Below are 26776 nucleotides of genomic sequence, written 5' to 3' on the forward strand. Positions count from 1 at the left end.
GAGACATTCTATATCCCCGTCCTGCTTTACTAACATAGGTCAATTCGTAACAGTAGAAAAGGACAAAACATAGTAATAGTGATCTGGTATTTTCAAGTGAATACGAAATGTTTTTTAATGTCATTCCGGAACTTAACCTTTTTTATTTGTTTTCACTGTTGTGTTGTGTTTAGCGGCTTCCCAAGATTTTTGCCAATATTTGTGATTTTACTAAATTTTCAGTGCAGAAAAAAGTTTTCAATAAATTAACTTATAAACACGGTAAGTGCCGTTAATAGATAATTTTTTCAAACATCAGGTTATTTACGTAGTAAATATATAGATTTTATATCTATGTTTTAGTTCATTGCTGTTTATGGATAAATTTGTAGAATTAGAAAAAAACTGTCTCTTTAAATGTACTACATTCTGAGGAAATAAAAAGTTACAATTTTCACATTCCTCTTTTTTTTGTGCCCAGCACAATTGTCCTTGTTTTTGCTATACTCTACTTTTGTTGAAATTTGCAGGATTCTTAACAGTTTAAGCAAGAAGCCCATGCTTTACAGTTCCCACAAGAACAATGGAAAATTCCGAATATATGGAAATCACATCTGATAACGGCCCTGAATGTACCACCAGGGATATTTGTGAATTCCTGACTTACTTTTCCAGCAATACTTATGCTGTGTCTAATCGGCAGAATGAGGTAAGTTAATCAGTGTTTATGCTACTTTATAATCATTAACTGCTCTATAAAACCTGTAACAGGCTTTAATCTATCGATAACATTCAATATTTATAGTAACTGGTCATGTCATACAGGAATATTTCTTACATTGGTCACTAATGTGTTTCAAGCATTATTCAAAAGCCCAATGTCACCTTGGTTTTTATCATCTAGTTGCTCACTTTGAAACCTGTAAATTGCAAGTTAGGTGCTATGATAATTAATTTTTAAAACCAAGGAGTTTAGAAGATGAGGAGTACTAGATTTGGTGTATATACACATTGTATGTATATTGTGTAAATCAAAAGAATATTTCAAATTCTTGTACAAGGTTTTTTATGTATTTCTCTAATTCATTATCTAATGAAATTTACTTCTTCTCCTTGAAATTTACCATTTGATGGTAGAACCTTACCTTGAAAATTTGACCATTAGTACTTTCTCATTATGTAACCAATGTAAGTTAAAATTTATCAACAGCACAAAACATGTTATACTGACGCTTCTCATTTTAAAGTTTTTTTAATTTAAACACTGCAGTAACATAACAGTAAACTTGTAACAGCCAATAATTACATTGCTAGCCTCGATCCTTTATGGTAGACGCATTAAAGTTGATGGAACGTGATTACAAAATTGCAAGGATCGAAAACCTGGATGGATCCCTATGCCCTCAATATCCTGAAATCATTCCTATAATTGAATCTCCACGTCAAGTAACGACCATTTATGAAAATGAAGAAGAAATGAATACCACTGCAACAGATATTGTTGCGACTCGAGCGTTGTTTGACAGCGCTAAACTAGCTCGGTAAACTACCCTTTCAATAGTTTAAGGATCATTATTATTTACCTAAAACATTTCAGCTGTAGACAAAGATTTCCAATTCCTGTGATTTTGATTAATGGTAAATACGTGTGCCGCTCATCAACTTTGGCCAGTGAGGCTGAGATGTGTTACCGTACTGGTCTGGGAAATGTTGGTAGTTATGATATTTTGAAATCGGTAAAAGGGTTTTGGTGGCCTAGTGAGGGTTTGACTCCTGAACCCGAGCCCGATAACGAAGAAGTTCCTCAAGGCCCAGGACCTTATGACAATGATAGGAGAGCTCAGACAATATGTAACAAAGCTCGTGGTTTTGATATCAAACTGTTACGACATTTTAATATTAATACTATTGTTGACATTATGGTTGAGAAGAGAAAGGTCAAGCATGGCCTTTAGTAAGTTTTTGCGCAGGTGGTGAGAGTTATTGTTATTATCTGGTTGATTCTTTTTTAGCGTAAGTGCCTCAGAAAAAGTTGATATAAATCGTTATTCCTGTTTCAAAGTGTTGAGTTTACCATACCCTGGCTGTGAATTTTTTAAAAGTTATCATGATGCTATGTTTAACGCTGAAGGGCTTGTCTATGACTGGAATAATCCGGCAAATGACGCAATTTTGTCAGTTCCTGACGACTCTATTAATAGAAACTTGGCCATACCTTGGCAGCAGTACAAAGAGTGGGACCTGGTTCTTATCACCCAAAACTACCTCAAGTATATTTTGAGACGCATACAAGTATGTACTTACTAAAAGTCAAACATGTGTTTTAATATTCTGTCATATGTAATGTTTAATTTTATTAGGAAGATCAATCTGGATTGCTGTTACATTGTATCAGCGGCTGGGACAGAACTCCTTTGTTCATGTCATTGATTCGCCTGAGCTTGTGGGCGGATTCTTTGATACACACCAGCTTAAATGAACACGAAATACTCTATTTTACGCTGGTGTACGATTGGTATCTTTTCGGCCATCATCTCCATAACCGGGTATTCAAGAATGAGGAAATTATGGCTTTTTGCTTTGATTTTCTGAAATACGTCGTTAATGATGAATTTTCTTTAAAGTAAGGAGTGTAGCATATTTGGAAGTATGTATGTATTAAAAGAAATGTTTTTAAGGAGTTTCAAGAAAAAGCACTCTGACGAAATGAAGTGTGATGAGGCACGTAGTCCGAGTAGGACCTCTGCTTCTAGTAGTTCTGACGAAATCTCTGGGTAAGTTATAGTCTATGTTGCTATGCAAATATATCTCGGAAAAATTACAAAACTTCGATATTTTGTTTTCTCTAAATGTGCTATTTTTATTTAACTAATTTCGAGTGGATGTGAAGGGGTTTTGGCCTTCTCTTGACTTGCCTTATTAAATAAAAGAAACTGTGTAGTACAGAGGAATTTGCAAAAGGCAAGCTCAAGAGTTCAGGCATCCTCTCTGCATACCACAAAATGGGTGCTTTACTGAATTGAATTGTTTATAATTAGTTCTAAGAAAAAGAAGCCATCACCCGATAATACACTCTTCACGGCCAGCGAGAATTCTAACGACTCTACCATGGACATAATATTCGAAGATATTAGGTATGCTAATTAAATTTTTAATGACAATGTACTGTAATAAACATTTCCAGTCCTCCCGAAATCTTCCACATCGATGGTTATCCAATCGAGGGTCCATGCAGTGGTGAGGACGGCTGGTACAAAAAATATTTTGTTATTATTTTATTCCATATATTAATATGGACTTTTGTTTTAGCTTAAAGGCAAAGGTGTTGTCGCCAACTAGCGTAACTCAAAAAAGAACATCGCCAATACCGGTTGCGGGAGCAACAGTATCGGGAGGTACTCCCAGCCGACGTCAACGCAGCGAAAGTACTTGCAGTACTGCCAGTACTGTTAGCTGGCAACTAATTACCGAATCTGGTAGCGTGGAAAAAGAGCAGTTGACCTTAAGACCTCAGTAAGAATACTTTTAAATTACTTAATTATTGTCTTATTTCTACAGTCATTTATAATTAATGATAGGAGACAACAACGATTGGAAAAGGTTCGTAGCCTGTTCAACTCTTGCTACCAAAAAACTGTAAAGAATGAGAGTTTTGGACCACCGCCAAAGTGGTTTTTTGAAGAGTTTGCCGGGAATGTTTCCCAGCTCGCCGACTGGTCACGTTGGCTTGAAATTCCACACATTTTCAGCGACATAATTAATAATGGGAACGAGACTGGTGAGGAAACTAACGGTAATAATTATAATAACGGTTTCGAAATTCTTCCAGACCAGGAAAACCCTTAACAAATACGCGTTTTTTATGTTTAATTCGACTGATTTTTAGTTTTAAGTTTTTTGTTAAAATAACGAGGACAGACGCGTCTGTCTGAACAGTAAGCTGTACTTCATTCACTGTTTTGTGCCATTCTGTTTGATGAGTTACCATAAGTCTAGAGTACAGCTGAAACATACTGCCAAATATGTACAACATACTTCTGCCGCTGCGTCATTCATTTTTGTTAGTCCCTATTATAGTGACTGGATTTCAACTAAACGGGTTCCCAACTCATAATTTATTTCAATAATTCCGTCGCTATAATAATAAAGTTTGTCATTTTTCTATTTGTTCTAAAATTATTTATAATAATGAGTTGCCGCGAGTTATAATCGGTTAAGATTTTTGTCGCTGTTTCTCGTGTTTGTTAATATCAATGTTTAAAGTTTATTTTTTTATATAAAATTAGGGTTATCGTTACTATGACATGTTAAAAGCAGGAGAATGCGATTAATAAAGATTTAACCCTTAACACAATTGTTTATGTTTTGAACATGGTTTAATCACCTAAAATGACAGCATTTAACGTCACAGCAGACATTTTTATTGATAAAACAAAATATATCTGGAAAACATGAATACAACCAAAAACGGGACTAAACAACACAAAATGTTTGAAAATATAAAGAATACACTACAACACTTAATTGGACAACACATACCGCCATACCAATTCGGTTTTAAACCTAAGCACTCAACTGTTCACCCCTTGTTCATACTAACTAACAACATTCAAACTACGCATCTTGAAAACAAGAAATCAGCATGTCTCTTTATGGACATCAACAAAGCAAACTACACAAACTGAACACACCTAAATACTTAATCCACATTATTAGAAACTTACTGGAAAACAGGCAACTAGAAATACGTATAGACAACACCCTTTCCTTTCCTTTTATTCCTGAACAAGGACTACCACAAGGGTCGCCTTTATCACCTTTCCTCTACAATATCTACTGCCATGACATATACAACCACAATCTACTTGACAAAAACTACATAAGCAAACATGACTAAAAGCTGTAGAGGAACTTCAGACATTAACAGACAACACGACGGCATGGTTCTACAAATGGAGATTAACACCAAACCCCACAAAAAACCAACTACTCTTACCAAATCACAAAATAAAAGACAACTCTCCCACAATAACAACAGACGGTAAAGTAACTATACCAAGACAAGAAATAAAATACTTAGGGATAACACTTGACCAACAACTCAAATTTACAAAACGTAAGAACTGAAATTATTAAACGAACTAAATATTTCAGAGCTCTTACGTACAAGAACAAAGGCATAAGCACAAAAACTGCAACTAAAATATACAAACCTATTTGCAGACCTCTACTTGACTACGGACACATACTAAGAGTTAATGCGACCAGCAAAACAAAAAAACTCTCTACGAACGGACACAAATGACAAAAATAACAGAACGATTAACGAAACTAGAGGCAAAATGGAAAGGCAACCCTCACAACTGGACAATAATAAACCTCCTCTCCCTTACAAGACCAACTAGACAATCTCGCTACGCCTTTCCTCAATATACTCTGTTGGAGCATTTTACTTACAAAACGGACTGTTAATTTTAACCTTTTTTATGCAAAACATTTTTTTTTAACATTAAGCTTTATTTCTGTTACATTGGCAGAAAGACCTCGGAAATAAAGATTGTTTATATGTATATATATGAATACAACTGGTACCCCAAGGAAATTAAAACCAATCAACTTATTTATACACCTTTAATATAAAAACTATTTTTTAAGTAAAATGAAAATAAAATTTGTTATAATAAATGCATATTTTTAAGTTCCTACGCGTTATACATACTACAACTATTAACGAGTGTCATGGTGATTCCGTGATTGTATTAAGTAATCACTTATATTATAATGACGTTTCATATTAGCAGATTTAAGCTGTAGGATAAACTTGTTGACGGACTGGACCCGCAGACATAACTTAAATTGAAAAAATTAAGTGATATCAATAAGTACCTAATCACAATGGATTTTAATGAAAAAAATATGTTTCTCTACAAAGCATATAGGCCCAATTTAGTTGAGTCTGTCCGATTAAGTGATTATACATACACATAGTGGAAGCATGTTGTACAGTATTACATAAATTGAAAGGCATTAACTTATTGCGCCAAACATCACATTAAGTTTGTTTTTCAACTTGAACTTTCGAATCAACGATTGTCATTAAGCTACGCTGTTTAATAAAAAAATTAAAAGGAACTTGGTAGAGAAACTTACAACTACAATAACGAGATTCATAACTCACATAGATTCTTTTCTACAACACTAGATTTGATGCTGAAACTAATACATAAATTGACAATATCCAATTTCACAGCTTTGAAAGCTAATTCGTATACGAAAACATAAACAGCCATTTTTTACTACAAAGCAGAGATTCTACATGACGTTAACAATACTAGAGAACAATTATTCGAGATTGAAAAATATATGTTACCCTATATTAGTAAAAATTACTCTACAAACATTGAAATACGTTTTATTTATTACCACGGTGTCAAAACAACAACCGCTAACTAACGCAGTTTTTAACATGTTTTCTGAAAATAAAATCTGTACAGAATAACCGTCCTGAGGTGGTCCTGCTTCATCTAACAATAAAAATTACCAAATCGAAATAATAAGTAGTTTTTGTGTAGTTAAAATAACAATGAAACAGAATCACCTTTAAGTAGGCCACTCTTTTAATTGTACAGATGTACATTGTAATGTAAAGAGGCGTATTCCTGAGGTCATTTTAAGTTTACAAAACATGTTTTTTGGGTATAATTGATAGAATATTTTGTTATATGGATTCTGACCACAATATTAAGCACTGATAAAATATCTAAACGTAAATATTTTTACTAAAATAGTTACTAGTATAACGTCAATATTAGAATTGATAAGACTATGTTAAGTGCATGTTCATCACAATAATGAATATTATTCAAACTGGGAGCAGAGTTCATCTGTTGATTATATATATATAACGTCTAAATGTCGTTATACATCAATAAAAAATTAGACGTTATCTATTTAATATCCATACCAATTTGGAATGGGTTTAGCTTCAAGATTGATCGACACAACTGCAAGCATCATTATCAGAATCTGAAGAGATTTGTTGTGGTGGCGGTGGGCTTTTGTTTGGGTTATTTGTCAAAGCCATTTTCTTCATCTTCTGTATGACGGCGGTTGCATGATAGGCTTGCTAATTAATTGTAATAAATTAGGCAATGTTAGAATAAAAGTTCAGGTAAACGCACCTTCCATCGTGATTTAGCAAAGTTCTTTTTTAACTGTTCAGAAACTGTTCCATGGATGTTTTTAGTTGAAGCAGCATTTCCAGATATCCTAAAGAAACGTTAATTAACAAAAAAATATAATTTTATGTTCATTAAAACATACCAAGGATGGGCCAGAGCCTGCTTACATGTAAATCTCTGTTCAGCTTGCACAGTCATCAAGCTGGAAATAAACTCCTTTGCCGACTCCCCAATGTCATCCCAATAAGGCGAATGAAACTCATACTCCCCTAAAAAAAAACATTAAAAAATTGTTACACAAAAGTGTAAATCCTAACACACAACCTTTTAATATTTGTGCGAATAAATTAGCATCATTTTCATCATAAAAGGGTGGATAACCACAAAGAAGAATATAAGAAATAACCCCTATTGACCAAACATCAACTGCCTTGCCATAAGGTTTTTGCGCTAAAACTTCTGGAGCTAAAAACCAGACCACACATTACAACACCTACTAACAAATGCTATTTCTATTACTACCAACATATCCTGGAGTACCACAAGCTGTTGCCATAATACCTGACTCTTCCATTTTTGAAAGTCCAAAATCACTAATCATTATTTTGGAATCCACGTCTGGGCTGTAATACAGAAGATTTTCAGGCTACAATTTAAACAAACTGTTAACAAAAAAATATTGCTTCAACTGAAGATGTACTTTTAAATCTCTGTGAACTACTCCTTGCTCATGCATATAATCTACGGCTTCTAAAACCTGCCGTATTAAATCGGAGGCGTCTTTTTCCGTGTACGACCCTTTTTCTACAATTCTATCGAAAAGTTCACCTCCAGTAACACTAAAATGAGGGACTAATATGTAGTAAATATTTCATCAAATGGTCATAAAACTTACAGTTCCATTACAAGAAATACGCGACTTTTGTCTTCAAATGTTTCTAACAACTGTACTATATTTGGATGTTTTAATCTGTAATAAAATACAGTCAGTAAATAATGTTGAAAAAATTAGCAAAAACTGTAAATGTGTTAGGTACAGTGAAAAAGCTACTTAATCATTATTTTCTTTGCTCCAATGTAATTTTTTTGTTTGCCTAAAAAAGCCCATTTTTAATAACAATGTAATGAAACAAATTAATTATTTAACCAAGAAGACTAAAATAAAAGTCAGGTTGTAATTTTTTTATATTGAGCATTATAATCAAACTGTGATACCACATCTTGCAAAATAAATAAGTAGTCTGTAAACTATCCATATCCCTCTATTATTATCAGCTTAACCAACATCCTTTTAAATGGCTTTATTATCTAAATATTTACTGATTTGTAAATATTAATGTTTAACTGATGTGCCTGCTTGTGGTCCAAAACAACACTTAAACTATATGATATTGTATAGTATAGACCAGTCTTTTTATTCATAAAAAAATAGTTTTTACTGTATGATGTCATATTGTACAGTTGGTTGTAGGTTTTATTGTCAAGGCTATGTTCAAGTAAGGATTCTTAATTGCTGGTTTAAATATTTAAGTGATTATTGCTTAGGGGGTTTAATTAAAACAATTAAGTCAGTTATGGTACTCACTTGATGCATTAACTTTACACAACAGTTTAAAATGTTGAGAAAAACAATTGGTACCTGTACTAAATATATAATATATAATATTTTGCCATTTTACTCTCTTCTAACGCAGACAAATTTGCGCAAAGTACTTACCTTCTTAGTACTTTAATTTCATTCTCCAGAGAATCTTCTTTTCCTTTTAATGCCTTTTTATCAATTATTTTAACGGCATACATTTCACCAGGGTGGATTTTGCTTTCAGCAATTCTAACTGTTGAAAAAGCCCCCCTGAAAGTTTTATGAGAAAAATTCTAGGCTTATAAATGTCTATTAACACCATTGAAATAACAGGTTTTGCATTAAACAAGATAAAACTTACGTTCCAAGGATGTCTTTGAGAACATATTTCTCTTCTATGGCTAGTTTTTCCTCTTTATTTTCCTTCTTCTTCCTATCTTTTCCAAACAATTGCATTTTCAACATGATGGTATATTTCAACACTGCTATACTCTAATTGATAACTTGCTTATTTTGATGAAACGTTAACAAAAAACGTTAACTTTCATTAAATATCAAAAATCGAAGATTTATCGAAAACTAACTACACGTGTAATATCTAACTGATATTAAACAAAACATGTTTCACTATATGCAAACTTTACAATATGATTCTCTACATTTTACAATAAACATTCTTTGGCAAATATTTACAGTTTTGACAGCATTTTATTTTTGAAGACGTCAACACTTAACCAGTGAAACGTAGGTTCAAATCTGAACCTGGAACGTATATGAACAGTGTGTCCCCTCCAGGCTTTTGTATAATAATCGTTGATTTTATAGAGCTTAATTCATAGCTTTTTGCTGATATGAGCAATTTTGGTTTTAATGCTATGGAACTGCACTATACAGAGTCGTAAGTTGGGTGATCTTATCGTGACAAAGCAACAAAATCTTAGTTACTTTTAGAGCTTTATTTAAACTTTAAAAGGTAATGATACATTATGTAAAAAATAACAATTTGTACGTAATACTTTTTGGTAACATATAAGTTAGTACCCCTAGTTAGCATAAGCAGTTTTGGAAATATTCAGACAAAATCAGTCTTTACTTCTCAACTTACAAAAATAGAAAAAAACGTTTCTTAAGAGTATGCAACATTGATTTTTTCGACAGATTACTGAAGTTAAGAACTAATCAGGAATAGAGTGTCGTAAATTCGGTATCAGATCACATTATGCCTTAAATAGAAGCTAGAATAAGAAAACACGCCTTTAAGGCAAGATTCTAAATTAAAAAAAAAACAACCAAACGAGTAAAAAAACAATAAAATACTAAATTAATCTTTGGGTTGAAACTAGCTTGTTGTGCTCCACTTTGTTGCCACCCATAATAGCAGCCCCATCATCGTCAAAGCCTAAAAGATTCTCCGGATTGTTCCTTTCCTTTATATAGCATACGCTGCAATCAATAAATTTAACAGTACAACCTTGGAAATGGGCTTTATGTCCCTCGTCAGAAAACCCTAAGAAAGCCTTAAATTTTTTTAAGAAAATTGAGCATTTTGTAATTATTTATAATAGGATTCGTTACCTCAGCAGCATTATTTAACGCGTCTTTTTCCAATTCATCATCTTCAGGCTTGTTACCTTTACCCTTAAGACCGACTAAGAAGTGGTCAACACTTTGGTAGCCTGCGCTGGCAGCAATTGGGTACAAAATGCCAGTTGGTCTTTTTCCTTCTTTAGTGCGGCAGACGGAGCAGTTGCAACAACCACGACATGGTGGACAAAACCAGTTCGGATCTAGTAATGCATCGGCACAATTTTGTCCGTAACTAGTAATTTTAGAAAGAAAACCAGTTAGCTGAGGCCAATATTTGTTGTAAAATGACTTCTAAAACCCCCCCATTATTTCAATTTTTTTGAGAAAAATTTCTTTTCCGAGTTAGTTATACACGTACCGAGTTTTCAGGCAAACACCACAAAAAACTCCACGAAATCCAGTACATTCAGGATTTCTACAGGAAGTCTTTTGATCAATAGTTTTTTGACGACATTGATGACATGTAGTTCCCCTAGCGGAGTATTGTTTTTTTCCACTATTTTTAAAGATGTTGTCCAGCATTTCCTGCAAATGAATGTGAATGTATCAAAATCTGACAATTAAAATAATAAATTTGACCAACCTGTGTGACATCTTCTACTCTGATTACGTATTTGTTCCCAGTTGAATGAGCTTTTGATTGTCTCGGTTTCGGTTCGTAAATAACGTTATCCAACTCATCATCGCTTAAAATTTTATCAGTAGCAGGCAAATTTCCTTTAACAGAATCCAAAGAATTTTCATTGTAGTCTGGCGTTTCTTTTCTTAACCTTTTAGAGCAACGCCTTTCCAATGGGATTTTAACATTGAATCTGTGTAGTGCAGTGAATTGTTATAATAACTAGACTTTAAATGCAAGTGAAAAAGTTCAATGACAACCTGACGGTTTCATCCTCTCGCTTTCTTTTAGAACCAGTTTTTTTCTTAGATGGCTCTGCACACGAAAACAAAAATGTTTCCTTCGTTCTACCTAATTCGGCTTCCATTTTTGGATCTTTCGATTCCTCTAAAGCTGCCATTATTACTGTTAATTTATAACAAGTTAAAAATATTTTAGTTAACATATCAACCCTATACTTACACTCCCTGTTCTTTTTTCGAATCAACTGTGTATCTGATAATGCATAATCAGCTTGTTTGCTACACAAAAGCTGAGGCGAATCAGCATTACTTATTTCAAGTTCTTGAAATTCGACTTCCTTATTACTTTCTTCTTCTTCTTCTGTCTTTTCAGAACTAGCTTCTGACTTGGCGTCTTCTCCTTCGTCATCTAACCATTCTACTTCAGTATCACTATCACGTTCACTCCGTAAAACGGTTTTCGCATATTCCCACTCCTCTAAAGCTGCCAGTACTGTTAATTTGTAACAAGTTAAAAATATTTTAGTTAAAATATCAACACTATACTTACACTCCCTGTTCCTTTGTATAATCATCAACTCTGAATCTGAAAATGAATAACCATCTTGTTTGCCACAGGAAGGCTGAGGAGAACCAGAACCTTTTTTGTCGTTTTCATTACTTATTTCATGTTCTTGAATTTCTACTTCTTCTGTCTTTACTTCTTCGTCACTAGCTTCTGACTTGACCTCTTCTCTTTTGTCATCTGACCATTCTACTTCGGTATCACTATTACGTTCACTCAGTAAAACGGTTTCCTCATCTGAATCGGCATTCATTCTTAGATATTCCCACTCCTCTAAAGCTGTCAGTACTGTTAATTTGTAACAAGTTAAAAATATTTTAGTTAAAATATCAACACTATACTTACACTCCCTGTTCCTTTTTAGAATCATCACCTCTGAATCTGATAATGAATAATCATCTTGTTTGCCACAAGAAGGCTGAGGAGAACCAGAATCTTTTTTGTCGTTTTCATTACTTATTTCATGTTCTTGAATTTCAACTTCTTCTGTCTTTACAGAGTTCTGTTTTACTTCTTCGTCACTAGCTTCTGACTTGACCTCTTCTCTTTTGTCATCTGACCATTCTACTTCGGTATCACTATTACGTTCACTCCGTAAAACGGTTTTCGCATATTCCCACTCCTCTAAAGCTGCCAGTACTGTTAATTTGTAACAAGTTAAAAATATTTTAGTTAAAATATCAACACTATACTTACACTCCCTGTTCCTTTGTATAATCATCAACTCTGAATCTGATAATGAATAATCATCTTGTTTGCCACAAGAAGGCTGAGGAGAACCAGAACCTTTTTTGTCGTTTTCATTACTTATTTCATGTTCTTGAATTTCAACTTCTTCTGTCTTTACAGAGTTCTGTTTTACTTCTTCGTCACTAGCTTCTGACTTGACCTCTTCTCTTTTGTCATCTGACCATTCTACTTCGGTATCACTATTACGTTCACTCAGTAAAACGGTTTCCTCATCTGAATCGGCATTCATTCTTAGATATTCCCACTCCTCTAAAGCTGCCAGTACTGTTAATTTGTAACAAGTTAAAAATATTTTAGTTAAGATATCAACACTATACTTACACTCCCTGTTCCTTTGTGGAATCATCAACTCTGAATCTGAATAATCATCTTGTTTGCTACAGGAAGGCTGAGGAGAACCAGAACCTTTTTTGTCGTTTTCATTACTTATTTCATGTTCTTGAAATTCAACTTCTTCTGTCTTTTCCGAGTTCTGTTTAACTTCTTCGTCATCTGACCATTCTACTTCGGTATCACTATTACGTTCACTCAGTAAAACGGTGGTTTCCGCATCTGAATCGGCATTCATTCTTAGATATTCCCACTCCTCTAAACCTGCCAGTACTGTTAATTTGTAACAAGTTAAAAATATTTTAGTTAACATATCAACATATACTTACACCCCCTGTTACTTTTTAGAATCATCACCTCTGAATCTGATAATGAATAATCATCTTGTTTGCTACAGGAAAGCTGAGGAGAACCAGAACCTGTTTTGTCGTTTGCAATACTTATTTCATGTTCTTGAAATTCTACTTCTTCTGTCTTTACTTCTTCGTCACTAGCTTCTGACTTGACCTCTTCTCCTTCGTTATCTGACCATTCTTCTTCGGTATCACTATCACGTTCACCCCGTAAAACGAATTCCGCATCTGAGTATTGCTCTTCCCTATCATTTTCATAAACTTCTGTTGAAACATCCGAGTCGTCGTCACGTCCAACTCCAAGAGTAAAGCTTCCATAATTATATGAGAACTCCATTTCGGGAGGTGAGTTACCCGATTCCGATAACATTCCTGATTGAATCATTATTAATAAAGAGATCGTTATTGCAAAAACAAAATTGGATTTTGTAGAAAGTATAGACAAGCATTGACTGAAAATTCTGAAACTTGAAGCAAAGGATTCATTTCATTCTAGTGGTGTATTCCATAAAGAAAACCATAACTTTATGATTATAGTTTCCATATTCTGTATATGTACTTTACTAGAAATTTTTCCAGATAATTTATGGTAGTTAGGCTTTTTACGTACAGGGATGTACATAATATGCTAAAATGTGAAGATAAATTGTGATTAATTGCCAAAAAATAAAAATTATGTTTTAATTGAGGTTAACTATGTTGCTTTTCAGATGGGAAAGGGTTACAACAGTTCTAAAAACTTGAAACCCAGTAGGGTTTTGATGGCAAAGTGAATTAGTGACTAGACATAACTCAAGAATGAGCGAAGAACATGCGTGTTAGTTAAGTTATTTTCTAGCTACTGCCTTAATTGTACTAATAAAACTTTTACATAAAATATCTGGCCAGGGGTTGTCAAGCCATAAGATCGCTCAGGCAGCATGTTAAACAGCGAATTAGCAAGCAAAAGCACAGTAATAAGCTGAAGTGAATTCGATTTTGGACCCAAAATTTTTAACAGCCCAATACTCACTCTCCACATTATGCTCTCTTTGATATTCTAATAATACAAGTTCAGGGTCATCTTCATCGTTTTCTGGCCAATGAGCGGGTTGAAGGTCCGCAAGCCTAATACGAAAACGTACTTCTACGCCATTATCTGCCTGAGCGTCAATGATGTCTACCTCACCATATCTTTCACCAAATATGAAAGAGTCGTTAGAAGACTCTGAAAATCTTGCAGACATAATACTGCCTGCAACAATATTCATATCCTCTATTCCAAGCATTAGCGCGTTAATATATCAATGACGGAATACTTAAGAACCCAAAGGACCAAAAAAGTATTTTTGAAAGGGACTTTTTAATCTTGATAGTTTCAGTATTAGGTAAAACTATATCTTGCTGATACTTTTTTAGCACTGTGAGTTCCCTAGTACTTTTAGTTTTTAATAGTAAATCACATGCCACTTTCGGTTAGGTGGTGATCATTCTCCTAAAATAAACTTGCAAAATAAATAAACCACACAAAGCCACAAACACCGTTAAAAACCAAAACCTTAAACTGCAACTGAAAAAAAAAACACAAAAAACTGTTCAAATCTGAACTGCTCACCTCTGGCACCATTTCTGCTCCATTGAACTCCAGTTAAAGGTTTTTGTAGAGCTAAAAGATTATGTTTGTAAAACAACTACAGAGTCAACTTACATTATCATTATGTAATATAAATGATGTAATAATATAGTCTAAGGTTAACACAACAATTAATAACAAATTTAAAAAGCAATTACTTACTTTCACTGCTGCTTCTGCTACGTGGTGGAGTGTCAGAACTTTGAGGCAGTTGTATGTCTCCATTTTCATTATGGTCAATGCCTTCCAAAACATCAGCTTCGACCATTGTTTCTAATAACAAATGCTTCTTCAACTATAAAATCTAAACAATTTAAACATCATTACTATTAGGAGTGTTTGATTGTCAATCTTCAAAGACAGAAAACGAAAAAAATATCAAGTATGCCATATTTTCAGCGCGCTGTTGCCAAACGCCAAGTATCACTCAAATACCGTCGACAAAATAACTTGGCGTTTGGCAACAGCGCGCTGAAAATATGGCCTACTTGATACTTTTTTCGTTTCTGTCTTAGTCCCGCGCATGCAATAATGTACGTTTCTCTGTCCGTTACGCGGTTTTCCTATGGTCGGTTTTGGATTTACCACACCTGTATGGTTCGAAATCAAACCGGCGGATTGACAGCTGTCATATAATAATTGTTTGCAACGTTATCTAAGACATAGGCTTTTGGTGACAATTGCCATCCATAGGCGACCTGACCATAACAATTATTGAACACCCGTTAGTAAAAGGCCTAGAGTTCTGCAAATTTTGTTCATTATAAACCCAAACTTACTACTTAACAAGTATTAAAATGTCAGCTAAAACTTCAACTTCCCTTGGGTCTAAAACTTAAATTTTAAGTCCTCATAAAGCAAACACAAAACAGTCTATATCTGCATTATGAAAGTCATAATAAAGGCATACCTTAGATAAATACTCAGAACCATTTACAGTTTGATAAACAAGAATTGCTAAAACGCATGCAAAACTTAGACACCAATGACTAATAAAAGAGTCTGTATTGCAAAACTTATTGGTGCCAATTCATTTCTTATCACAAATATGTCCTATCACTTGACCAAGGTAATGGTTGAACTTATAACAAACAATGCCTTGCTGCTTGGTATTTGATTTGATATACCGTGACACATGCATATATAGGGTGGTCCAAATTGACTGTAGGATACTTGAAAGGGAGAAAGTACAAACAAAATAAACGCCAAAGTGTCATATAAACTATGGTTGAAAAGTGCCCCCTTTCGGAGCTAGCGGCCCTAAATATATGCCCCAAGAAAAAAAAATTATCTTGACTAATAAACTAAAATAAAACTCATATGAAATTTGGCATGCTTGTTCATAATTTTGAAGTAATCATTTGGCGTTTTTTTTTTTTTCAATTTTTTTCACTAATTTGGACAGGTACTCATTTTTTTCATTATGGATTAGCATAAAAGTATGGGCTATCACATGTGCCCCATCAGAACAATCTAAAACTACAGTTTAAAGAAATTTAAAACTGTCAAACTTCTTGTACAGCCCCCATATTTGTCCAGATTATTTTAAAAAACTGAAAAAATTCTAAATGACCACTTCAAAATGGTGAACATGCATGCCAAAATTCATTTGAGTAACTTTTTTCCTCTAGGAATTAAAAATAAGTGGCCCACCTTTAAGGTACTCCTATCACTTAAGGTACTCCGCTAGGGGACACTTTTCGACTACGGTTTATATGACACTTTGCAGTTTATTTTTTCACTCTTGAATTATCCTAAAATCAATTTGAACCACCCTGTATACAATCATAATATAAATAAATTATAAAGTAATGTATATGGTAGCCTTGTGCTATTAAATACCCTATATATACACCCCAAGAAATAACCATATAAAAATAATATTTTAAACACAGTTAACATTTGTATTCACATCTACCAAGGATTGAAAGACTCCTAAAATGTAAAATTGCAAAACCTCTTACCTATGTTCCTACTATTATCCTTCGGGCACACTTGTTCATATAAGACGTTCAGTTTAATTTAAAAAAATTCTGAAGTTACCGGCGGAATTTTTGAAACAAAAACAAACAAGTAAACATACAGCTCCCGATTGGGACTGGACTGGACTGAACCTGAACAGTGAATGAGTGAAGTGAGTAGGATAAGACTGAACTAAATCGAATCTTATCTATGATCGAATCGAAATTTGAAATCGAATAATCGAAAATCGAAGTCCTTGCGATGGTGTTAGTGCGATCACTGCGATCCTCTACAAGCTTTTCCAGTTTTTCTATTGGTGTACGACAGAGAGAAAAATATATTGATGAGATAAAACCACTAATGTCAATCGTCAAATAGAAATCCGACGTCTCTGATCCGACGACAGGAATACACGAAACTCTTGTAATTGGTTGAAAATGCTACATTCTTATTGTTCTAAATAAAATATAATTTTTGATTCCCATGTGACCGATATACGACGAAACGTTTGGCCCAAACGTATTTTATTTGTCAAAATGTATTGTCCGTAATTTACGTTTATTTTCCTTTGCGTTCACTATTTTAGACAGTTAGACTAGTATATCAAAAATTAATTGTTATTATTTTTAAGTGAAAGCACAAAAAGGTCTGTAAACAAAACAACCGAATACAGAATTGTGTTTTTGTTACTGTCATAGAGTGAGGTTAAAAACGACAAGATATCGGTGACAAACAATAACAAAAGTTAAACAAAATTCTAGTTCATCCAATGTCCTACGAAATTTAAAAACCAGAGGATAAAGTATCCCGCCAAAACAACTAGGCTCCTATAGAATAAGCACCCACTCACCCAGCTATATTTTAATTGAAATGTCAATATTGTCAATTCTATTATTTACTAACAATAACAAAAGCTTATTTATGTTTTTTAACAACCTGTGAAAAGTTTATAAATACATTGCAATGAACCAGGACAAAGATTCTTTATTAGGCAATGCTGATGTCAATCCTTCAGGGTCCAATGATTCTTTGGACAATATTGTATGTTAGTATTTTCCTTTAGGTAATGTGCTACTTATATTACGTTTTAGGAAAGTTGCCCAGTTCAACCACCAGAAGTGAGTAGTAATACCAATCCAGCAAAGTTTCCTCAAATATGGGCTGCACTTGCAGGTAGGGTATCCCTCCAAATCAATGTTTACATAAACTATTTGTGTTCATTTTGCAGCCACAATGTCAGCTTTCAGTGCAGGCATGGTATTAGGGTGGACATCTCCTATTCTAGACTACTTAACAGAAGGAAAATATAACAATATATCCATTAATCAAACTCAAATGGGCTGCATAGGTATGTGTCATATTTTGAGGTCCAATTTTGGAAATCCACTTCATCAATTAACAGGTTCATTTGCAACATTTGGGGCCATGGCTATGTGTATACCTACAGGATTTATATGTGACCTAATAGGTCGAAAGAATGCTTTATTGTTACTTGTAGTATTTTATATTGGAGGATGGGCCCTGATTATTTGGGCCAAGAATATTTTAATGCTCTACTTTGGAAGGTATGTTCAATCTTTTAGAAACTTAAATATCACAGATATGAAATCTTATTGGATTGACAGACTAATAACTGGAATGGCTGTTGGGGCTTGTTGTGTAGCAGCACCCTTGTATAATGGTGAAATAGCACATCAGAGTATCAGAGGAGCACTTGGTAGCCTTTTCCAGTTAATGATAGTGACTGGGATATTTGTGGCTTATTTGCTTGGAGAATGTCTAATTCCATTACAAGTATAAAGCAAAATTCAAATTGGAATAATATTAATTGTCTTTGTATTGTAGTTTACAATAGTATGTGCATGTGTTCCTATTTTGTTTGCCATTATGATCTCATTTCAACCAGAAACTCCCAGTTATTTAATAAAGAAAGGCAAATATGACCAAGCTAAAAAAAGTCTGGAAAAATTAAGAGGCAAAAATTACAATGTTGAGGCTGAATTATCAAAAATAGAAGGTTTGTTAAACCTTTTAATTTAAGAGGTTAACTAAAGTTTATTTAATTTTAGGTTATTTAAAAGAGAATATACACACAGTGCCATCTTTAAGGCAAATGTTCTCCCAGAAATCCGTAAGAAAAGCAGTCCAAATTTCAATTTTATTAATGTTTTTCCAGCAACTTTGTGGGATCAATGTGGTGATATTTTATTCTAGCAACATATTTAAGTCATCTGGGATTCATTTTAACTCAAATGTAGCCACTATTATAGTGAGTTTTTAACTTACAAAAATTACACACTTCTAATTGAAATTGTAAATAGGTGGGTGCTATGCAAGTTTTGTCTACTCTTTGTGCAAGCCTAATTATTGAAAAACTCGGCCGAAAATATCTTCTCACAATTTCCTTATCTGCAGTTGCCATAAATACTGTTATACTTGGTATTTATTTTTCAATAAAAAACAGAGGACATCCCGATGCGCAAGTGATTTCTGATATTGGATTTATTCCTGTTGGGGCTGTTTGTTTGTTTGTAATTGCATTTTCACTGGGTATGTAAATTCTCGCTTTTTGGATTATATCTACAAATAAGTCCAAATGTCAAAAATTTGTATTTTTATCACTCAGGATAAGAATCACATTAAATTAATGGTATTTTTACAGGTTTGGGTCCAATACCTTGGATGATATGCTCAGAAATCATTCCAACAGAAATTAGAGGTATTGTAGGTTCCGCTGCGGGTACCGTTAACTGGGGCCTTGCTTTGATCCTGACGCAGTCGTTTTTGGGTTTTGCGGATGCTGTGGGCTACGATACGGTGTTTTACATATTTACTGGAATGTCGGTCATCGGAACAATTGTTATTATAAGCATACTTCCCGAAACAAAAGGAAAAACAGTCTCTCAGATACATGAAGAACTAAGTCAGTAAAATGGTACTGTTATGGCTTCTTGTGGACTTTTATATAATTAATGTCTCAGCAAGCTTTTATTAGAATCCGAAAATCTGTGTATAATTATTTACTTCTATCTATCTATCTATAGATCTATTTTTATTCCATGCAGCGAGCCCAATCAATATTTGTTTTCCTATGAGAGGTTCGAGAGAGAAACCACGTTAGGTGCGGCACAAAGGAGATGCGCAATTTTCACTGTCAGACTCTGGTTCCTATTTTGACTTACATTTTACATTATTATCAGTAGATATTTACTGTCTCAATGTGCTATTACTATTATTGTGATTTAGTGTTTGTTATAGCTGCTATATATATTTTATAACATAGTTTATTCTCTGTATACACAAATGAGTTATATTAAATTTGTCATTCAGCATATTTTTTTCCATTTACTAAAACCAAATTTATTAGCTTAAATATTTATTACAAAACACATGTAAAAATTGTTTGATTGAGATTATTACAAAATAGGTTAAATGCAACAAAAGTAAAACTACCGAAAACATAAGTTACTGCGATTTGTTAAGTTCATTTTGTGATAGAATTTCAAAAGTTAATCCGTTCTCATTCAGTTGTTTTACCAGAGTGGTTTTAGCAAAAGCCGCCCCTGGTGGGTACACCCCTCCTCTGAAAAACATTGATTACAGTTTACCCTGTCGACTTAATGGCTTCATAAACTTACTTTCCTTTATTAGGCAACTTATCAGTTTCCGTAAGAACCACTATACCTGCCAGCACCAAACATAAACAGGTAGCGCCATACCCAGGGTTTCTACCTTTAACTCTTGCCTGAATTGCTGTGTCAACATTTGTGGTGTACTGGTCATCTTTGTTTGCTAATTTCTCCTTCCAGCCTAAATGTGACCAGTTGCAACATATAAAAATATAATAATTGCAGGTACTACCTTCAGCGTAAAACTCAACACTAAACCAAGAGTTTTCCACATTTTCCTCCGATGGATTCTTTCTACTGAAAACACCCCCACTAAAGAACTCAGGGTAGTTGAGCAACAATTTTCTACCAAACTTAAACTGGGCTAGTAGAACACCTATTGCAGTGTACAAGAATAACACCACTAGTAGAAGCGTTGACGAGACAAGGAAGTAAGTTCCAACCTAAATTTAAACTTGATACAGTCCTAACGTTCAAAATTACAATAGATCAGATTTTTGAGTTGTTACACTAACTTGAGTTGGACGGATATTGTCATGTTCATATAAATAGCTCTGAGTTCTTCTGATAACTGAGCGATCAGCTCCAGGAAACGGTAAAGCCCAACCCTTCCCCATTTTGGGTTTGTGTGGAATATTTTTAAAGCGCAGTTTTGGAGGATAAGTGGGATGTTTCTTGAATTTCTGGAAGTATTTTTTTCTCAGCTCAGCCATCTCAGTTATGTGAGACACACCATGCACAATACTATCCCAAGTACCAGAATTGGCAATTGGACCTAAGCAAAATGTATATTTATTTTAGATTTTGAAATGTAGTTTCACAGAAGTTTTGAGCTGTGTTGTCATGTAACACTGTTAAATTAGGAACTACTTCTTACCTTGTACCCGTTTTTCAGACCAAAACTTCAAATAACTTTCCACGCTATTTAAAGTACCCTCAAAATTCTGTTGGAGATAAATAACCCCTAAATCTGCTGGGATGCTATCCATTCCACAGGCACTAACTACATAAACTCCTTTCTGTTCAGCGGTATCGAAATAGTTAATTTGAGAAGATTCCATGTAATGAGGTTCTCCACTGACATCCAAGTGGTGGGTTCCAGCTTCAACACAGGCTTTGACCACCGGTTCTCCAATTAAGCGATAAGGTCCGCAACAATTGAGAATCAGCTTGGTTCTCTTCGCCATGTTTAGTAGCGATTCATCGTCACTGACGTCAGCAATAATAATGGGAATTGAGTCCAAATTTGCTTCTAAAACCACTGATTTTAATAGATACAAAGCATTTTAAACTAGGAATATCATACCTATTTTATCTCCCATTTCTTTCAAAACAGCTTTCAATTTTTCCTCAGATCTGCCTGCAATTCCCCAGGTCAAATTTCTTCCATTGCTTTTTGCAAATTTTACAATGTAGGGGATGCAGTGTTTGCCAGTGAAGCCTGTCGCCCCAAAAAGGATCATATCTAGACGATCCGCCATTTTGATCTACAATTTTAAAATGTTACATTAAAAACTTGATTTATCAAGACGTTTTGTTATGTTATTGGTTATTAGGATGTTATGAGATATAGGGTTAGTAACTAAAAGTAAAATAATTCAGCTTTTCTTATTTCTATCAATTTTGTCATACAAAAATATACAGGACAGAATTTTGAAAAATATTTAAGTTTCAAAGATTTAAATCTATTACTAAATGAAAGGTGAACTGTACAATACAAATCTATACTTACCAAACTGTAATTAACAATTAAATGATTTTAAATATATTCACAATTACTAGGCAAAAATTTAATTAGGAGAACCAAGTTGGTGACAAAGTACAAGTACACCTGAATTTCGATATATATCTCCGATTAAAACAGCGGACTACTACCAAAACCAGAAACATATTTATCTCTTCAAAGCAAACTTAAAATAAACATTGCCTTGAAGGCAAAAACACATGGAAATGCAAATGTCAAGAACGGATTCTTCCAACAGGATAATTTAACATGGAATTTTCCTGTATACTTTTTAAGTACTAAAAATAGACTTTGCTTACCTTGAACGCACCAGAAATTAAAATGTTAATTACTGGCTACAACGACGACGTAATTTTTACTGATAAAACTGCCACGCAAGAGGCGTAATTTAAATAATAATTTTAAAACCCACTTTTTTCTGAATGAATCACTAAAATACTTAAACAGCAAACAAACCTATAACAATACTACACATAACCTTATAGTTAGCTACATAGAATTCAGAATATCCATTATCGATAAAAGTATATAGGCGGGCTTAGTCCAAGATCAAATGAAGAGCTGCATACTACTTTATATTTTGTTGAACAGGTTTACAGTACTAATACACAACAGCCAAGTCATTTAAAAAAAACTAGTAAAACTCACAAGAAAGAAGTTTTAACTTTAGGAAATAGGATAAAAAATGTAACAACAAAGCAATAGCCCAAACTTTTATTAATAAAACGAACGATTAAATGTAACAAGGTAATAAAATACTTCCGATAATTTTGCCAATAGCAAACGATCGGAAAGGTAAACATGAATTTTAAAATAGGTAAAAATTATCATAAAAATAAGTAATTGTATCATAAGTAATGGTCCCAAAGTTATCACAAATTAAGTGCCATCATAAATGTGACCACCGGTTGATGCCGAAGCATTTTTATCGGTTTCTTGATCTTCCAAAAACCGATCCATAAAGTCAGTAAGACCCGGATGGAACGAATATTTTAATTTGTCCAGACGGCATCTGTTAGCGAAGATGTCGTGTCGTTCAGTTTTCTTCCAAAGGTAGTAAAATTGCACTAATTCTCCTACTGTTCTTGTAGGAACCTTGAAGAAACATTATTATTGAATATAGTTTGAGTGAAATTAATAAGCATGCTGAAGCGGAAGTTAACATTCAATTTAAAGTGAGGCGGATGTGATTGCATGATGGATTAAAATGAGTGAATAACATGATGATATATGAAAGGTTGCGAGTTGATCTCACTGTTTTGTCTCAGCTAGGAGACAACTTATCAGGACTTACCGTAACCAAATTACCTCTATCCAATAAATTTAGTGAAATATTCTCGCAACTCCAGCATTCCTAAGATCCCCATATGAAAATAAATGAAACTAGGTAGAAACACTTCACTTTGCGACATTGACTCCGCCCAAATAACCACAAAAATTAACAATACTTAACACATACCCGTTTTTATGACCCTCCATTAAGGTGATAAATGAGTAATGAGACACTTTTATATATTTAGAGAAATATGTAAGGAATGATTTGTTAGTAGCATTGCAGCAGGCATAACAATTAAACCACATAAACCTTGAACAAAATAAATATATTTCAGAGAAACGAAACACAATACTGTTTTTTTTTCATAGTACTAACACAATCTGTTACAATTACACCATCAAATAAGATATTTTTGATTTTACAGTATGACAAACATTTTAACTTACAATTGGCAATTCTCCCTTGAAATTCGATTTGAACAATAAAATAAATAAAAAGACAATACAGTTCAATTTCAAGAGAGATTAGTCTATCCACACAAAACATAGGGTTAATTGTTTACCTTGTTCTGTTGTATTTGAAGGAAATCCTTGCCAAATGACCTGACCCCTGCTTCAAAATTTCGACATTCATCCTCGGACCATTTGGCGTCATGCCCATTCGTTATTTGTGGGCTGGAAGGGCCCCTTAATTCAAGCTTCCGCAAAGCTTCAGCAGTATTATAATCTACGATAAAAAAATCGCCGTTTTCCGGAATGAAAAAACTTTGAAGAGAATAGCTTACTACACTCTTGCAGAAGATAAAGAGCTTCCTCATCATCTCTTAGAAGAATACCTTTAGGAATAGTTGGTTTAAGAATTTCGTGAGCCCTGCGAAGGTAATTTTCAACTTCTTGGGAATGAACTGGTTCTGAACTCCACAATAGTGTATCTTCAGCGTCATTTGCCGGAACTTGGTCATAACTAATCAGACCATCCGGCACTTGAGCTTGATAGTCATTTCCTACCATAATAGTCTAAAAATGTATAAATAATAACATCAATCAGTATTACACAGTTAATGAGACATACATGTATTCCTGAAGGAAACTTTTGATATTCCTCATCATCAGGATTTGACTCAGCTTCTTCTTCTTCATCATCATCACTAATCCGTGATACAGCTGTTTAAAAATTAATAAACATCTTATTCATGATTTATTTCAAAATATAACTCACAAGCTAAATTCCGAGAGTCGTCTATGTCGTCAGCTATAGGTTCATATAATAAACTTAATTTTGATTGGTGAGGATTTGATGGACTACTCTCCTTTTCTACTATGGGTTCGCATATTTGCTCTAGTTCCATTGGTTGCTGCTCTTCCACTTCTTCTTCTTCTTCTTCTTCTTCTTCACACTCAGAAGAGCTTTCTTTGTTTTTGCTATTGTATCCATATAAGATCAACAATTCCTCAAGAGGCATGTTGCCTTCCTAAAAATGATGCTAATGGAAGTATGTTGACAACACTCTGTTTGGTAATTTGTAACAAGATAGTGTACCTTGACCCTGTGCTGCAAAGAAAAATAAATTGAATCTCAAAATATGTAATAGTAAAAAAGTGAGAAACAGCTGCAAAATCTGCAAGTAATCTGACGCTTTTAGTTAACTTTCTGATTTAGATTTAAGCCTTTAAATACTGGCTATATTTATTTATATCTTGATTATGTTTATATTTTGACTAAGAAAGCTGAAGTCAGATTAATTAAAAAATTAGAATCTAGAGAGCACTGGAAAGCATTCAGATTGCAAATATTGAGAAATACATAGCTGTTTAGCAACACTATGTTGCAAACCCACATACATTCAGATATTCTTTACAAATTCTGATGCTGAATCCTTTAAAGCAAAATTTCTTCTTTTTCAAGTAATAAATTTAACTAGTTTTTGTGTCTCTACAAACATATTAAAAATTTTCTCCATAACAACAACAAGAAATCTCAAAAGTGTTCCATTCTAAATACATAGATATAGATTATTTATACTTAATACATAGATAGATTAGTCATAACTTGACATATACTTTCTCAAGATTGGAGAGTTCTGTAGAGGGATCACTAGCTTCATCAGCAGCCATGGCTTCTTCCTCTTCTAGAGTCCTTTCATCATCAAAATCATTTACAAGCATATCAATTGAAGGGTCAAAAAGCTTGTCTTTAGTGGGAGATTCAGTGCCTGCACTACAGCTTGGTGTCTCATTTTTATTATTTGAATCCTCTGCATCCATACTGAACATATAAATATAAATTAAAATATTATACTTATGGTAAAAATAAAATAATAATGATTTACCTGATTTTTTTAGCAAAAGCAAACCACAACACCAACTAACTAATTCACTTGCAAACTATGAACAGTGTGAGTGTGCAGTATGATACATTACCTGAGTTATGCAGAAAACAATGCATGATATGGTTGTGAGTAATGTAACACAAAACAAAACCAAAGCGCTCAGGCCAAATTGTTAGAGTACAATGGTTTCACACATATATTTGTAAGCAAAAGTACAATCACTATCAACAAATAAAATAAAACCTTAACCATAGTATGTTATGTATACAAAACATTTTTATTGCTGTTTCAAATGTGCAAAGATACTCATTTAAATATGCATGCTGTTTTTAATAAACCAACTTACATTAAACTTTAGCTTAACTGGAAGATGTGGCTCTTACAAGAGCATGTTTTTAGGTTTGCATAATCATGCAACTTTCAGGGGACCCATCATATTATATACAAACTATGCTAAAGTTACAAAATTAGCAAGCTGGGCTTTAGTAGTGCAATATTAAATAATAACCAAAATCCAAAGGGTGACCAATATAACCTTTAAGTTACCAACCCTTAACAAGGAAGTACCTTTAATTTAAGTATGGTAAATTTGTGGTTACCTGCTTTTCTTCAACTACTCCAATGATTTAAAGCAAATTGGAGCTTCCAAGTCTTCGAGGGGATGTAATTTTGTTCAAAAAACACAAATAAATAATTTAAAAGTCCAAAAAACACATTTTAAACACAAAACACAAAACAAAAAGCTGTTTACGTCTGGTGTCTGTCAAAAAAAGTAGTGGCTAGTGGCAGCTATTATGTCATCTGTCTACTTTTATAGTCAAAGATTTGAGTTGTACAACTAGAGAGGTCCTGCAGATTTGGCGTTTACAGTGCCTGTCTTATTTTAACTCATTCTACTGAAAAAAGATGACCTATGTTGTGTTGTGCTTAGTTAATACTGCCGCCAAAATACTCCTCTTGTCTTGTGACCCCGTAGAACCATTAAAAACCATTTGCCTTTTATAATATGTATATACATTTTTTTAAAATTTAATCA

General features: G+C 33.7%; 6 protein-coding genes across 25 annotated transcripts; 2 read left to right on the forward strand and 4 right to left on the reverse strand.

Moving 5' to 3' along the window:
- Window positions 1-103: 103 nt before the first annotated feature.
- Window positions 104-4333, forward strand: EDTP (Egg-derived tyrosine phosphatase). 2 transcript variants are annotated; one of them, XM_081994239.1, is made up of 11 exons: window positions 104-261; window positions 510-688; window positions 1294-1520; window positions 1577-1933; window positions 1992-2271; window positions 2340-2602; window positions 2658-2753; window positions 3018-3113; window positions 3164-3229; window positions 3289-3492; window positions 3558-4333. In XM_081994239.1, exons 2-11 carry the CDS (start codon window positions 563-565, stop codon window positions 3823-3825), a joined length of 1983 nt encoding a protein of 660 aa, XP_081850365.1. In that variant the 5' UTR covers window positions 104-261; window positions 510-562; the 3' UTR covers window positions 3826-4333. The 2 variants fall into 2 exon arrangements, with proteins under 2 accessions (XP_081850365.1, XP_081850366.1); XM_081994240.1 differs by lacking the exon at window positions 104-261 and having other exon boundaries at window positions 543-688; window positions 1313-1520.
- A 1263-nt stretch (window positions 4334-5596) lies between these two features.
- LOC145738996 (calcium/calmodulin-dependent protein kinase type 1-like) lies at window positions 5597-9442 on the reverse strand. Its single transcript, XM_081994259.1, has 9 exons — window positions 9104-9442; window positions 8878-9012; window positions 8056-8130; window positions 7861-7999; window positions 7683-7806; window positions 7485-7625; window positions 7303-7429; window positions 7161-7248; window positions 5597-7105 (listed from the first exon to the last, which is right to left on the reverse strand). Exons 1-9 carry the CDS (start codon window positions 9205-9207, stop codon window positions 6965-6967), a joined length of 1074 nt encoding a protein of 357 aa, XP_081850385.1. The 5' UTR covers window positions 9208-9442; the 3' UTR covers window positions 5597-6964.
- Window positions 9443-9683: 241 nt separating this feature from the next.
- Window positions 9684-17021, reverse strand: LOC145738988 (uncharacterized). Of its 10 annotated transcripts, none has more exons than XM_081994231.1 (15): window positions 16765-17020; window positions 14963-15104; window positions 14783-14833; window positions 14201-14422; window positions 13165-13560; window positions 12827-13108; window positions 12452-12769; window positions 12101-12394; window positions 11741-12043; window positions 11411-11683; window positions 11209-11353; window positions 10913-11141; window positions 10688-10854; window positions 10318-10561; window positions 9684-10185 (listed from the first exon to the last, which is right to left on the reverse strand). In XM_081994231.1, the coding sequence occupies exons 2-15, from the start codon at window positions 15066-15068 to the stop codon at window positions 10135-10137; spliced, it is 3081 nt and encodes a 1026-aa protein (XP_081850357.1). In that variant the 5' UTR covers window positions 15069-15104; window positions 16765-17020; the 3' UTR covers window positions 9684-10134. The 10 variants fall into 10 exon arrangements, with proteins under 10 accessions (XP_081850357.1, XP_081850354.1, XP_081850353.1 ...); XM_081994228.1 differs by having other exon boundaries at window positions 9684-10259; window positions 14963-15073; window positions 16765-17018; XM_081994227.1 differs by having other exon boundaries at window positions 9684-10259; window positions 16765-17018.
- Window positions 17022-17266: 245 nt separating this feature from the next.
- Window positions 17267-20094, forward strand: LOC145738991 (facilitated trehalose transporter Tret1-like). 3 transcript variants are annotated; one of them, XM_081994242.1, is made up of 10 exons: window positions 17267-17803; window positions 17854-17935; window positions 17991-18110; window positions 18165-18327; window positions 18388-18556; window positions 18608-18779; window positions 18832-19031; window positions 19084-19312; window positions 19425-19697; window positions 19807-20094. In XM_081994242.1, the coding sequence occupies exons 1-9, from the start codon at window positions 17726-17728 to the stop codon at window positions 19691-19693; spliced, it is 1482 nt and encodes a 493-aa protein (XP_081850368.1). In that variant the 5' UTR covers window positions 17267-17725; the 3' UTR covers window positions 19694-19697; window positions 19807-20094. The 3 variants fall into 3 exon arrangements, with proteins under 3 accessions (XP_081850368.1, XP_081850367.1, XP_081850369.1); XM_081994241.1 differs by having other exon boundaries at window positions 19425-20094; XM_081994243.1 differs by having other exon boundaries at window positions 17268-17408; window positions 19425-20094.
- Window positions 20095-20121: 27 nt separating this feature from the next.
- On the reverse strand, window positions 20122-22622 carry LOC145738993 (saccharopine dehydrogenase-like oxidoreductase). 3 transcript variants are annotated; one of them, XM_081994247.1, is made up of 7 exons: window positions 22435-22622; window positions 21698-21878; window positions 21269-21652; window positions 20907-21166; window positions 20624-20834; window positions 20401-20572; window positions 20122-20345 (listed from the first exon to the last, which is right to left on the reverse strand). In XM_081994247.1, exons 2-7 carry the CDS (start codon window positions 21870-21872, stop codon window positions 20228-20230), a joined length of 1320 nt encoding a protein of 439 aa, XP_081850373.1. In that variant the 5' UTR covers window positions 21873-21878; window positions 22435-22622; the 3' UTR covers window positions 20122-20227. The 3 variants fall into 3 exon arrangements, with proteins under 3 accessions (XP_081850373.1, XP_081850372.1, XP_081850374.1); XM_081994246.1 differs by lacking the exon at window positions 22435-22622 and adding an exon at window positions 22124-22347; XM_081994248.1 differs by lacking the exon at window positions 22435-22622 and adding an exon at window positions 22124-22343 and having other exon boundaries at window positions 21269-21643.
- Window positions 22623-22834: 212 nt separating this feature from the next.
- LOC145738995 (mesoderm induction early response protein 1-like) lies at window positions 22835-26514 on the reverse strand. Of its 6 annotated transcripts, XM_081994253.1 has the most exons (9): window positions 26340-26514; window positions 26087-26275; window positions 25472-25676; window positions 24951-24962; window positions 24630-24882; window positions 24483-24574; window positions 24196-24427; window positions 23974-24137; window positions 22835-23230 (listed from the first exon to the last, which is right to left on the reverse strand). In XM_081994253.1, the coding sequence occupies exons 3-9, from the start codon at window positions 25673-25675 to the stop codon at window positions 23015-23017; spliced, it is 1173 nt and encodes a 390-aa protein (XP_081850379.1). In that variant the 5' UTR covers window position 25676; window positions 26087-26275; window positions 26340-26514; the 3' UTR covers window positions 22835-23014. The 6 variants fall into 6 exon arrangements, with proteins under 6 accessions (XP_081850379.1, XP_081850382.1, XP_081850378.1 ...); XM_081994256.1 differs by lacking the exon at window positions 26087-26275 and having other exon boundaries at window positions 26308-26514; XM_081994252.1 differs by lacking the exon at window positions 26087-26275 and having other exon boundaries at window positions 26340-26513.
- Window positions 26515-26776: the final 262 nt, after the last annotated feature.

Source organism: Ips typographus, linkage group LG16, assembly GCF_016097725.1.
Source record: "Ips typographus isolate SLU linkage group LG16, UJ_Ityp_2.0, whole genome shotgun sequence".
Classification (NCBI taxonomy): Eukaryota; Metazoa; Arthropoda; class Insecta; order Coleoptera; family Curculionidae; genus Ips; species Ips typographus.

Bases quoted from the DNA above. Each gene is read 5' to 3' on its own strand.
- EDTP (XM_081994239.1), top strand. From the start codon at position 563: ATGGAAAATTCCGAATATATGGAAATCACATCTGATAACGGCCCTGAA. The intron at 2,272-2,339 runs GTATGTACTTAC...TAATTTTATTAG, and splicing joins ATATTTTGAGACGCATACAA to GAAGATCAATCTGGATTGCT. The intron at 2,603-2,657 runs GTAAGGAGTGTA...AATGTTTTTAAG, and splicing joins AATGATGAATTTTCTTTAAA to GAGTTTCAAGAAAAAGCACT.
- LOC145738996 (XM_081994259.1), bottom strand. From the start codon at position 9,207: ATGTTGAAAATGCAATTGTTTGGAAAAGATAGGAAGAAGAAGGAAAAT. The intron at 8,000-8,055 runs GTAAGTTTTATG...CCCTCATTTTAG, and splicing joins GTATTTCTTGTAATGGAACT to TGTTACTGGAGGTGAACTTT. The intron at 7,249-7,302 runs GTATGTTTTAAT...ACGTTTCTTTAG, and splicing joins CAGGCTCTGGCCCATCCTTG to GATATCTGGAAATGCTGCTT.
- LOC145738988 (XM_081994228.1), bottom strand. From the start codon at position 15,068: ATGGTCGAAGCTGATGTTTTGGAAGGCATTGACCATAATGAAAATGGA. The intron at 14,423-14,782 runs GTGAGCAGTTCA...ATATTGTTGCAG, and splicing joins GAGCAGAAATGGTGCCAGAG to GCAGTATTATGTCTGCAAGA. The intron at 12,770-12,826 runs GTAAGTATAGTG...ACAAATTAACAG, and splicing joins TCCACAAAGGAACAGGGAGT to TACTGGCAGCTTTAGAGGAG.
- LOC145738991 (XM_081994241.1), top strand. From the start codon at position 17,726: ATGAACCAGGACAAAGATTCTTTATTAGGCAATGCTGATGTCAATCCT. The intron at 18,328-18,387 runs GTATGTTCAATC...TTGGATTGACAG, and splicing joins TTAATGCTCTACTTTGGAAG to ACTAATAACTGGAATGGCTG. The intron at 18,557-18,607 runs GTATAAAGCAAA...TTTGTATTGTAG, and splicing joins AATGTCTAATTCCATTACAA to TTTACAATAGTATGTGCATG.
- LOC145738993 (XM_081994247.1), bottom strand. From the start codon at position 21,872: ATGGCGGATCGTCTAGATATGATCCTTTTTGGGGCGACAGGCTTCACT. The intron at 21,167-21,268 runs GTAAGAAGTAGT...CATTTTGCTTAG, and splicing joins GTCTGAAAAACGGGTACAAG to GTCCAATTGCCAATTCTGGT. The intron at 20,835-20,906 runs GTTAGTGTAACA...GTTTAAATTTAG, and splicing joins ACAATATCCGTCCAACTCAA to GTTGGAACTTACTTCCTTGT.
- LOC145738995 (XM_081994253.1), bottom strand. From the start codon at position 25,675: ATGGATGCAGAGGATTCAAATAATAAAAATGAGACACCAAGCTGTAGT. The intron at 24,428-24,482 runs GTATGTCTCATT...ATACATTTTTAG, and splicing joins AGTTTCCTTCAGGAATACAT to ACTATTATGGTAGGAAATGA. The intron at 23,231-23,973 runs GTAAACAATTAA...TGTTTCTTCAAG, and splicing joins TTCAAATACAACAGAACAAG to GTTCCTACAAGAACAGTAGG.